Source organism: Martes martes (assembly GCF_963455335.1).
Source record: "Martes martes genome assembly, chromosome: 2".
Classification (NCBI taxonomy): Eukaryota; Metazoa; Chordata; class Mammalia; order Carnivora; family Mustelidae; genus Martes; species Martes martes.
Genome location: NC_137889.1, coordinates 136678209 through 136690673, shown reverse-complemented (window position 1 = coordinate 136690673; position 12465 = coordinate 136678209). Strand labels below are relative to the sequence as shown.

Below are 12465 nucleotides of genomic sequence, written 5' to 3'. Positions count from 1 at the left end.
GTGTCCCCAGATGGATAAATTTATATTGTAGCCCTGGAATACTTAGTTCCCAGAGGTGGCCAAGTATTGTCTGTAAGAACAGCTTAACAGCCGCATAAAGATCTGACAGCTCTGTGTTCCAGAAAGGCATAGTTGCCAATATCGCAGGCTTGGGTAGAGATTCCATTTCTGCCCCTTTCTGTGCACTTGACTTTGGACAAGTTGGCTTTACCAGTAAAATGTGTAGCAGTCATCGGAGTCATCGTACACCTACTTCAGAATGTCATTGTGAGGAGCGCCTGGGCGGCTTAATTTGTTAAGCCACTGCCTACGGCTCAGGTCATGATCGCAGAGACCCGGGATCCGGTCCCACACAGAGTCCTGCATCGGGCCCCCGGCTCCGCAGAGAGTCTGCTTCTCCCTCTGACCTTCTCCCCTCTCATGCTCTCTCTCTCACTCTCTCAAATAGGTAAATAAAATCTTTTTTTTTTAATGTCATTTTGAGACGTGTAGGAAGGAGTCAACACATTCTAGCTATTATTGATATTATCGCACAGCCTCTGAGGAAAGCGGCCCTCGGGCCTGCCATTCTCACAGCAGAAGCCCCTCCCGAGAGGGAAGATTTAAACAGAATCAGAAGTTGATCTCCTCAGAAATTCTTGTTAGGCAAAAGAGATAAGGCAAGAGGGATCCATGCGAACGGGACACATTTCCTTATTGAAAACACTCTGCATTTGAAGTTGAACTAACTTGCCCACCAAGATTATGACAGGGAGTATGTAGGCAGTGCCTCGGCTCTAAAATATCACATTTCTGAGAAGAGATGATAAGATGATGTTGCAAGTCAGCCGGTCTGATTGAGCCCCGCTCCTGTGGCGCTCTTGCCTCATACAGGGGTGATTGGAAATGATGTTTTATTTTCAAGAAGGTAAGCGTCGGTCGCAGTGGACGGAAGGGTGCCATTTTTCTCTGAGACCTTATGTTTCAAGTACATGGGGAAAAATAAGCTTTTATGCGATGCAGAGCAGCTCCCAGCATGTAACCCCAGACCTCCTGGAGAATCGGGACACCTGGGGGATTGTATTCATCACCACCTTATTTTCTTTTAACACAGAGGAACACTTACTCTGAGGGCAATGTTTGTTCATTCTTAACAGAGGAGGACTTAATCCAGCCCGCTACTGCTCTACGCCTTCTTTCATAGGACAGGCAGTAAATATCAAACCTCATTCTGGGAAGGATAATTTTCTGCTTGAGCTTCGAATAACCGTCATAAAGAAACAAGTAGGAAAGCAGTGACTTCATATGAAAAGTGTCATGTCAAGTAAATAGAACATATAGGCAGTGAAATGTAAACCAAAATATGCATCGAAAAGAAAGGCAAGCCACTCTTTTTGCATACGGCAGCATGTTCTCCAACTCACCCAGGATGCAAAATCTCTTCAGTGAATGGTTCTTAGCCTTTTTGTGGTTCTGTAAGAATCTAGTGAAAGCAGTCCTCATACCAGAAAAATGTATGTATGCGTATGACCATATAAGCATAGTCCGCAAGTCCACTAACCTTCAGGTAAAGAATCTCACCAAGAAGTATAGATATAGTCAAGTTCATGGACTCTGGAGTCAGATCTAGGCTCAAATTCTACTTCTAAGTCTTACTTGCAGTGTAAGCTCAGGAGGTTTTTAACCTTTCTGAGCTCTAGTTTTATCGCCTGAAAATAGAAATAATACTATGTCATAGGTTGATTTTGAATATTAAATTAGATAATCTGTTTAAATACTTAGTGTAATCCTAGGCATGTACTAAATACTCAATAAGCATTAAGATTGTTATTAGCTAATAAAATACCAGATACCAAACTTGAGCCCTACAGTGGCCAGAGAGAACTTCAGTTCAAGTTCAAGGCTACAGACATCTGCCAAGTGCGTCCTATTTCGGGAGGAGCATGGTGGGATTCTGAAATGAGAACGCTGACAGGGACATGGGGCTGAGCCAGGGAAGTGCTAGGGACAGACGAGGTATGCCCAACACCAGATGATGCAGATCTCAGGGTCCTCTTTTTTTTTTTTTTTTAAGATTTTATTTATTTATTTGACAGACCGAGATCACAAGTAGGCAGAGAGGCAGGCAGAGAGAGGAGGGAGCAGGCTCCCCGCTGAGCAGAGAGCCCGACTCGGGGCTCTATCCCAGGACCCTGGGATCATGACCCGAGCCGAAGGCAGAGGCCTTAACCCACTGAGCCACCCAGGCCCCCAGGGTCTTCTAATATTAAGAAAGAGATAAGCCAAAGATATTTATAATTTATGGATTAAATGGAATAAGTCCCAACACTAAGAATTTTTTGGTTAATCACAGTTAGGCTACTGCTGGATTGTACTTAAAATTACATGTGGAAATGTGTGAAAGCAGTAGTTAGGGGTCAAGAAAATAGGTTACAAAGCTCCATGTAAAATGGAGTATTTTCTGCCCACCCATTCCTCAGATGCTCGTTAATGCTGTGATAGAGACACTGAAGACTGTGAAATTAGATGACAGAGTTAGCCTTAAAACCCACCCAACGAAATCAGTAATACTCACAGTACCTCGTTTCCTTGGGTACGGATTGTTAATGGTGAGTCAGTGTCTATTAAGGAGGTAAAACAGAATATGTTTAAAAGAAAGGAAGGAAATGAATCAATGACACGGTATTCTCTGGCCATTTTCAGGCTCTTTCAGAAATTACCCTCCTCTGGTGTTCTTCTGCCCTCCCCCCTAAATATGAGGTTTTCAGCTGATCTCTCTACACGGCCAAGTACCATGAACCAGGACAGCAGACTGTTAGGTGGCTGTGGGGACCCAGACCCTCTTTGACTTGAGCTAAGCGGGGCAGCCCTTCCTCTCTTCCCCTCAATTATTTCGTTCCAGGAACTGGGCATATATTGCCAGGTATTTATTTTTCCAAGGCAAATTTCAAATCTAAATTTGTATGTAAAGTATCCTGACATTTAAATATTGGTAACTAATTCATACTTTAAAAGAAAACATGGCACAGGCAGAACGAATCATGTTGGCGGCATGAGTTTGAGTTTTTGGCAGTAGGTTTCAGTGTTCCAGGGAGATCTGTCCCTGGTGTTTTTCTCTATAATCTTTCGCTGGAAACACCTCAACTACTCTCCTGGTTTCAAATTGCTGATGCCTCTCACTTCACGTATTGCCCTCTCGACTTCTGTATCTAGCTGCCGACCCCGTCTCCCTTAGCGAGTCTCACGGGCCTCTCAAACATGGCGCATGCAAAACTGAACTCCTGATCTCTCCCTACTGGTTCATCTTCCAGTTTCTCCTGCTGAATAAGTGGTACCTATATTGCTCAAGAAATGTGGGCGTAGGGAGTGCCTGGGTGGTTCAGTGGGCTAAGCCTCTGCCTTCAGCTGGGGCCCTGATCCCAGAGTCCTGGGATCGAGCCCCGCATCGGGCTCTCTGCTCAGCAGGGAGCCTGCTTCCTCCTCTCTCCCTGCCTGCGGCTCTGCCTACTTGTGATCTCTCTCTGTCAAATAAATAAATAAAATCTTAAAAAAAAAAAAAAAAGAAATGTGGGGGTTTTCCTTCACTTTCTCCTCTCTTGCCACCCTTGCCCAGCCCATCACCCTCCTGTATATCGTCTTCCTAAAATATTTCTTCAGCGTGTCCCCTTACCTCCACCCCTGCTGCTGTACCAAGCCATCATCATGTTTTGTCTGTTTTGCTACAATAGTTTCCTCCAGATTCCCTCCACCCTCTGTCCTACTGATCTGTTCTTCACTTAACAGCGAGGTGATCTTTTAAAATATTAAGTGGATCCCATCGCTCTCTGTTTCAGTTCTCTCCATGTCTTTACAATGCATGAAATCCAAGAGAAGAAAGTAGGTCAAGTAGGTGTAATACTACCGCATCCAGTGGACTGAGAGTATTTTTTTTTTCCATCTGTGAAACAGGCATCAAGATACCTACATCAAAGGGTTGTTGTGAGGATGCAGTAAAGACCAATGTTATTTCTGCATTCCTTTTATATCAGCTTTTGCAGGGAAGGAGGTAATATTCCATGAACATTTATATTGTTAATAGCTACTTTACACTCCCCAATTAGTACCACCTACAGAGAACCTTCTAAATGTTTTAGTGACAGTGGGTTTCCTTTGTATTATTGTGGCCTCAAAGTAAAACATCTGCCTTAATTAAAAGATAAAGCTCTGCTTTTAAAAATTATGGCACAAACTAAGTTCAATTAAAAACACAGGATGGAGTAAAAAAAAAATTTCAAATGTCTTCAGATCTTTTTTTTTTAAGTTTTGACATGGAAAATGATTAGCTGATATGCTTGATGCAATGCTACATTGTAAAAATTGAGCCGCTTTTTGGCAAGTATCTGATTTCATTGATTCGAATTCCTCTTTGCCTGGAGCTGTGCAGGATGGTCAGTTTCCAGAACAGCATCATGAATTCAGCAGCCATAGTTCCATCCGTCCCCATGGCCTTTCTTTCGATTCCCAAGTTCCAATTTAGAAAACCCCACAGTGGGAATGAGTCCTTGAAATCTGCAGAGGCTGGTGGCTTGAAAAACCAGAAGTGAAGGTGAGAAGCTGCCACTGCAGGTTACATGGACCTATCTTTATAGAACTCTTACTAACCCAGCCCTTCATCTGGGCTGCCTTTGTTTGTTTGTTTGTTTTAAAATTTTTATTTATTTAACAGACAGAGATCACAAGTAGGCAGAGAGGCAGACAGAGAGAGGGGGAAAGCAGGCTCCCCGCTGAGCAGAGAGCCCGATGTGGGGCTTGATCCCAGGACCCTGGGATCGTGACCTGAGCTGAAGGCAGAGGCTTTAACCCACTGAGCCACCCAAGCGCCCCCGTTTGTTTGTTTTTAAACTAGATATTTATGAAAGTCATAGAACCACTCCATGATGAGCTCCTTGGTTGACTTACAGTGTAATTGCAAGCTGAAAATTTTGGCTGCTCATGAGCTGAATTTGTTCATGGACCACTGGAGGGAAAAAAAAAAAAAGAGGGAGAAAAAGAGAGATTATCTCTCTATAATTTAACCCTCATTTTTTATCTCCAAGTATAAGAATAATTTAGTTCACTACACCTCAAATAGTGAATTCTCCTATTTAGTATATGCTTGTATTAAATATACAACAGACCTTTTTTGACTAAGAAAAGAATGTTTTCAATTAAAAAAACAATAATTTGGAGGGTTGTGCTGAAAGAGAGGCTTATAACTTTGTGCCTTGGTGGGAATTCTTGTAAATATTTATTTATAAGAGAAAGTAACAGGTAGGAGAGACTGTGTTAGGGTGACATCAACCTGTACAGGTACAAACTGTAACCACTGGAAGGGACTCTGAGATATCCAGTCCAAACTCATTTTAGAGACAACTAAACTTTAGCCCCAGAGGGCAGAGTGACTTAGACAAAGTAACATGTGTAGTTACTATAGCTGAGGCTAGGATAGTCTCATGAAGTAAAACAGGTTCCCAGTTCTTGTGCATAGAATTCTATTTCTCCTTGCAAAAGTGACGCTTTAGGAGAGTGCTGAGCGAAACAAGTAGATTGAACGTATGAAACTACTTCCAGCCTCTCCTAAAACCCCACATAAACTATAGCAAAGGGATTTTGTAGGCTGTAGACCAACATGGACAGGAAAAGGTAAAAAGAGACAATAACAAGATCTGGGCAACTGGGGAAAAAAACGGTTGAAGGGCCAAGGACTTAGTGGATCTGAGAAACAGAGTGAGCTCCTGTATCCAGCTGTGCAGGTTGTGCACTGTCCCAATCTAGTGGACACTGCTCACTCAGACTCCAAAGTGAAGGCTTTCCCTGGAGTGGTGTTGAGCAGAGCCTGCACAGCAGCAAGCCGGAGCCCTCCAGAGAAAACAAATGCAAAGCAGCCATAAAGGAAGGGAGAACGATCCCAATTTGCAAAAAGAATTCCCCAAAAGTCAGGGATTGAAAGTACCAGGTGGCTCTGGAGAAGAGGATAAATGGGAAGGAAGTGCATGTGCACAATTAAAAACGGGCTATAGGTACAGGTACAGATATAGGTTTCGTTAGCCTAGAATGTGTTTTGTTGTGAAGTGTGGGGCAGGGATCCAATTCTGCCTTTTTTCTAAATGACTGGTTTCATTGAATATTTGTTGAGTGCCCCCGTTTTCAAATACTAAATACTTCTATCTGCTGAGAGCTGCTTCCAAAGTCTTATTCTAGCCAGGGGTCTGTCTACATTACTACGAGCCGCATGCATTTATGGGCCTAGGAAACCTATTAGAGCTCAGTTGTTAGGTTGGATATATTCCTGTGAAACAGCCCATTTCTCTCAAGCTGATTCTTAAGGCCATAACTTTTTGTTAGTTCTGTTTGTCTCCTTTTAAATATCTTAAGAATTCTTTGTCTTTTAGCATGAAAAAATGCTCCGCATCACTCGGCATCAGGGAAATACAAATCAAAACCACGATGAGATACCACCTCACACCAGTCAGAATGGCTAAAATTAACAAGTCAGGAAACGACAGATGCTGGTGAGGATGCGGAGAAAGGGGAACCCTCTTACACTGTTGGTGGGAATGCAAGCTCGGGTAGCCACTCTGGAAAACAGCATGGAAGGTTCTCAAAAAGTTAAAAATAGAGCTACCCTATGACCCAGGAATCACACTACTGGGTATTTATCCAAAAAAGACAAACATAATGATTTGAAGGGGCACCTGAACCCCAATGTTTATAGCCAGCAATGTCCACAATAGCTGAACTATGTAAAGAGCCCAGATGTCTATCAACAGCTGAATGGATAAAGAAGATGTAATAAACACACACACACACACACACACACACACACACGGGAATACTACTCAGCCATCAGAAAGAATGAAATCTTGCCATTTGCAACGGTATGGATCAAACTAGAGGATATTATGCTAAGCAAAATAAGTCAGTCAGAGAAAGACAAACATCATACGATTTCACTCTGATGTCGAATTTAATAAATAAAACAGATGAACATAGAGGATGGGAAGGGAAATAAAAAGATGAAAACAGAGAAGGGGATAAACCATAAGAGATTCTTAACTATAGGATACAAGCTGAGGGCTGCTGGAGGGGAGGAAGGGACATGGGTAACTGGGTGATGGGCATTAAGGAGGGCATGTGATGGGATGAGCACAGGGCGTCATATGCAACTGATGAATCTAAATAGTTTCTGAAACTAATAATATACTATATGTTAAGTAAACTGAATTTAAATTTTAAAAAATTCATGTCTTTCATAAAACTCATATACCTCCTTAACTGTACATCAACATGAAATACATCATATCCGTGATTATCAGAGCAAAAGTATTATAACCACCAGCTTCTTCTGTGCTTAGACATTTTGCTGGTCTTCCAGTTGTGGGTTTCTTCAACAGGATAATGGGACATGCAAGCTCTTTGGTTTTAAAGCTACCTTTTTTTGAAGCCTCCCTTCAGAGTCCCTAGCTTGACCTTGCATTCCAGTCGTATTTAAATATGACCTATTATTATATGATGTATTATATGACATATTATTATATGACGTATTAAAGATGTCCATCTGTACAAGGGTCCTGATCGTGCTCAGACATATCTATCTATACACATTATTGCTACTGCTTAAGGGACGCTTCCTTCTCAATCTTCTGGCTAGAATATGAGTTCTCCTTGAGAACTCATTGTAGACGTTGTCCCCAATGGGAAGCCTTCTGAGTCAGCAGTGGGTCACATAGCCCTCTTCCCTGCTCCTGTAACCCCAGCTGCATCTTCCAGCATCAGGCACATCCCACTGAGTTGGGACTGACTGTCTCCTGGAGGGCCTGCCTAGTAGACAGTAAGCTCCTTGAAGACAGGAATCATCTCGCTCTTACTGACGTCCCTCGCATCGAGCCCAATCCTTGGTACATAGTGGGGACTCACTGCGTCTGAGGGAATGAATGATATTTGTTCCTTGCAGAATGTTTGGAAGTAAAACTGAAAAAAAAAATTTTTTTTAAGAAAATGACTATAAATCCCCAAACTTGAGACAACTTTTCTAGCACTGTTGGCTTCCTGGCTTCTGGTTAACTTTCTCTGTCAGCCTCACTGCATATAAAGCTTTGATACTTCTGTTCTCACTTAAAAGAATACTGTGAGCATTTTCTTATGTAACTTCAAGTTCTTTGGAAGTATCACTTTAGTTAAAAGAAGATGGTGCTCTAGAAGCAACACACGTTCCTTAGGTATTCTACATTGTTAGACTTTGTCACTTGAGATGTTTTGCCGCTATAAATTGTGCTTGAGTGAATATTTTTGTGTGGATACTTATGATACATTCTGGAAATGAAATTACTGAGTGAAAATGTCACAGTACTACATGGAGTGTATCAAAGTACCTGCCTCAGTGTAATGCTATGTTTCTCTAAGAGTGAAGATTTTATTAAAAAAAAAAAGTAGCTCATTTTTACCTTATAGTTATTGGTCATTTATATCGTATTGCTCTATCATAGCGACCTGGGCCCACTTTTCTGGTTAGTTTTTCTTACTGATTTCAAAGCTATATGTTGAAAATACAGCCCTTTGGGAAATGCTCGCAAGTATTTCAAGTTTGATGTATGCCTTTTGATCTTATTTTTCATGTATTTTTTTAAGATTTTATTTATTTATTTGACAGACAGAGATCACAAGCTGGGAGAGCAGCAGGCAGAGAGAGAGTGGGAAGCAGGCTCCCTGCTAAGCAGGGAGCCCGAAGCAGGGCTTAATCCCAGGACCCTAGGATTATGACCTGAGCCGAAGGTAGAGGCCTAACCCACTGAGCCACCTAGGCACCCCTTATTTTTCATGTTTTTAATATTTTTTTAATTTTATGCACATTTATCAATCTGTTTTTCTGTGAATTGCTCAACTGCTTTTCCACATAGAGTTTCTTGCCCTACTTTGATAAATTAGATATTTTCCTATGTAGACATACACTTATAAAATATATCTGTATTTTATAGCTATATTAGTTTATTCTTTACATTTAACTTATTCGGAGCTTATTTGGGGCTATCGTGTGAGATGAGGCTCTAACTAGTTTCTGGTTTTTGTGTTTTGTTTCTGTTTTTACTAAATAGCCAATTTTTCTAATACTGTCTCTCGGCCACCAAAGAAATGTTCCTAAAGACAATCGTATAAAATAATAACCAGCCTCCAAAGACATAGTTCAGTGTTGACCATGAACTTTGCTTTCTCCTCCCAGGCGAGCAGGAGCCAGCTGTAAGCAGTGATTCTGACATCTCGCTGATTATGGCGATGGAAGTGGGACTGTCTGATGTAGAACTTTCCACTGACCAAGACTGCGAAGAGGTTAAGTCTTGAAACGGTGACTATAGAACAAAGGGGTGGTAGGACCCAAGGGGAAGGGAGGGAGGAGGACCTCAAGAATTGGACCCGGCTACACACACCTCCAGAACCACTTCGTAACTCCACGGCGCTCCGCTCAAGAATGGTAACGAAAGCAATATCCAAAGTCACGTTGATCAGGAAGCCGTCGCTCCAACTGTACAGCAGTCCATGGCCTTGGCAGCTGGGAAGTCGAGAGCTGATTTTCCCTCCCATGTCCTTGTAGACACACTTCAGGAGCTCCTAAAACGGACCGAAAGGACACGCTTAGGGCTTCTTAGTTTTATTCCTTTTCTTCCAGGTCTCGTTTTGTTGTTTGGGGAATGTTGTTTGATTTCTAAAGACTGTGTGCAGTTTACATGATGTCCCCCCCACCCCCCGGTTGACTCCAGCTTTTGTACAGAGTTCTGTTTCGAAGCAGCAGTTCCTGCTGTGACCAGTTTGTACGCTGTCTCTGAGATGAATGGCCTTGACCTCTCAGCATGAAGCGTGCTTGGCTTTGGGATGTGCCTCGGCACCCTGAAACGGTCTAAGGCCAGCTTTCCTTAAGAATCTAAGTTCTTTCAAGTGGATCTTAAAGAGCCTAGCTGCCAGAGACCCCAACACGAAGCTCTGAATCCACTGAGACTACCACTCGTTATTTGCATTCACATTACGCTGCCTCCCACTTGCCAGGCTCTGTTCATGGCCCCCGTGACGTGAGAAGGAAGCTTCATTTTTGCCTGGATCTTACAGTGTTTGACTGAAATTCCAAACTCAGAAGTCCCCTCCTGGGCTCTAGCGCTGTTCTTCATGACTGTAGGGCTTGTAGCTGGGACCGCAAGCCTGTTTTTAAGACCAGTCACCGCATATTCTTCCCAAAAGCAAAATGTCTGTTATAGTGGTGTCCGCAAGGCTGAAACAGTCTTTTGTTCCTTCCACAAGTGGCTTCTGTAGGTGATGGAGGCTTCAGAAGAGACCCAGTCCTCTGGGAACCCAGTGTCAAACACACTGGGTTCTCCCAGGTGTGGGAGCACCTGGGTTTTCCCTTAATCCCAACACACTTGTGTTAAACCTCACCAGACCTCAAGGAAGGGTTCATGGGAATCCTTGGCAGCTTGCTTCCTGGGCTCCCCAAGTACATCTAAATCTCAAGTGAGGAGGGACGTGTGATCTGATAAACCATTTGGTCTAAAAAGTACAGCATGGGGAATTTGCTAACCAAGTCTCTCCTAATGGAGAGAGACAAAGAGGGAGAGGAAAAGAGGCATCCAATGGATACTGAAACCCACTGGCATTTTTAAACTACTTACATTTTTTCTTTTTTCTTTCTTTTCTTTTCTTTTTCTTTTTTTTTTTTTTTGTAACTATGACAGAGATGTGCTATTTTTTCAGTGGGGAATTTTGTAATTCATTTAGACTATCCACATGCAGAGATGACTAAGGCAGTGAATGGTTTCCCCGGACAATCACGGATCACCTCACCCTCTGTCAGAAGGCGATGGCGGCTGCGTGGGTTACTAAGAAGGAAGGCTTTTCTCACTGAGTTATTTACATCTTTAACAAGGCTTTTCCACCTCATTACACTAATACTCATCCAAAAACCAGAGCTGGGCTGTGTCGTAAATCTCCGCTGCCTGCTGAAATGTAGAGTGGATGTCACGGGAGTGGATGGCAGACTACTGGTCGCTCTCCCCACCCCCCCACCCCCCCGCCCACATCTTTAATGATTTCCTATTCGATGTTTTCTAAGTAGGCAGCAAGGCAAGGAAAATGATGACCACCTTCAGAAATGTCACAGCTCTCTGGGAGTCTCACACTTCCTATAATGAAACCCAGTGTCAGTGTGCGAAGTCAGGCAGGGAGGAGTGAAGACAGCACTGAACTGAAGTCCGGAGTCCGGGCTGAGTCACGTGTTTGCTGAGCCTCACCTTCTCCCTCTGAGAAATGAAGGAGTTTCACGAGATGATGGCCAAGGCTCCTTCTGGCCTTGAGACTGCTAATGAGCTTTTTGCCCCGGGAGGGAGGAGTGGGGGGTAGGGTGTCCATTTTTTGGCAGATGGTGATGACATATAGCTGACTTCATACCTTGGGGAGGCAGTTCCTTGACACATAACGTACACGAATGGCTTTGGTGCTGAGAATGACTATCGAGATGATTCAAGGTTGAAGTCCAAGTAGGAGTGGTTTTGTTTCGCCTGGTTTTAAAACAGCTGTTAGTCACTGAGTCTGTAATCTCCAGATACCTTCAAATTCTAGTCCTCAGTCTGGGATTCTTCATCTCAGAGTGTTTCTTGTTCTTGGTCAGCATAGCATTAAACTGTGTACCCTTGAGTCAGCTCTACCTGAAGCACACTTGGGTATTGACTTATGTTAAGTGGAATTAGAAGGATAATCCAACAGCAAAAGAAAGAAAATTGTATTCCATATCCAGGAGAGATAATGCCTTTAGACTGCATACTTCTCCATATGATGAGTGTTGTCTCTTCCGGCCGGTGACCAGATAAATTGGGAATCGGTTGCCTTTGTACATCACAACTGTGGCCCCCCTGTAGGATGCTGAATAGATGAGGAGGGGCCTGGAGCAGGGTGGGGGGCATCTGAGTGGGCTTTTACCCCAAGGAGGTTCTGCTGCAAAATCCCTGATCCTAGGAGGCTCTCCATTTACCAAAGGTTTGTTTTCAGAGGATTTTCCTGTGGCTTTGGTGGTTAAAAAAAAAAAAAAAAAAAAAAGTTTAACCAGCATAGAAGGGTTTAAAAGAAATGAAAAACTTCTCCCATAGCCTTCTTCACACCCCCCACCCAAAGAGGAAATTCTGAGCTGGGAACCCTCTAGAAGCATATGCAAACTTCATGCGTATTTACAGATGTGCATTCCTCTATAATGAGTGTCCAGACCAGCACTATCCAGTAGAAATATAATGCAAGTCACCCATGTAAATTTTACATTTTCTACTGGCTACATTTTACAAAGTAAAGAGGAACGCTTCAAAATAATTTTAATAATATATGTAATCTTTTTGTTTCAATGTGTAAAAAGCATAAATGAAATCTTGTACATTCTTTTTTGTATGAAATCCTCTAAACCCATAGTGTGTTTAAACTCCCAGAATGCCTCATTTTGGGCTA

General features: G+C 42.8%; 1 protein-coding gene across 1 annotated transcript in view; it reads left to right on the top strand.

Moving 5' to 3' along the window:
* RNF150 (ring finger protein 150) overlaps positions 1 to 12047 on the top strand; it is a 261433-nt gene extending 249386 nt beyond the window's left edge. Inside the window, exon 7 of the mRNA XM_080796182.1 lies at positions 9215 to 12047. Coding sequence (XP_080652308.1) covers positions 9215 to 9333 — 119 coding nt within the window. The 3' untranslated portion in view covers positions 9334 to 12047. The remainder of the gene's footprint in view (positions 1 to 9214) is intronic.
* The last annotated feature ends 418 nt before the right edge of the window (positions 12048 to 12465 follow it).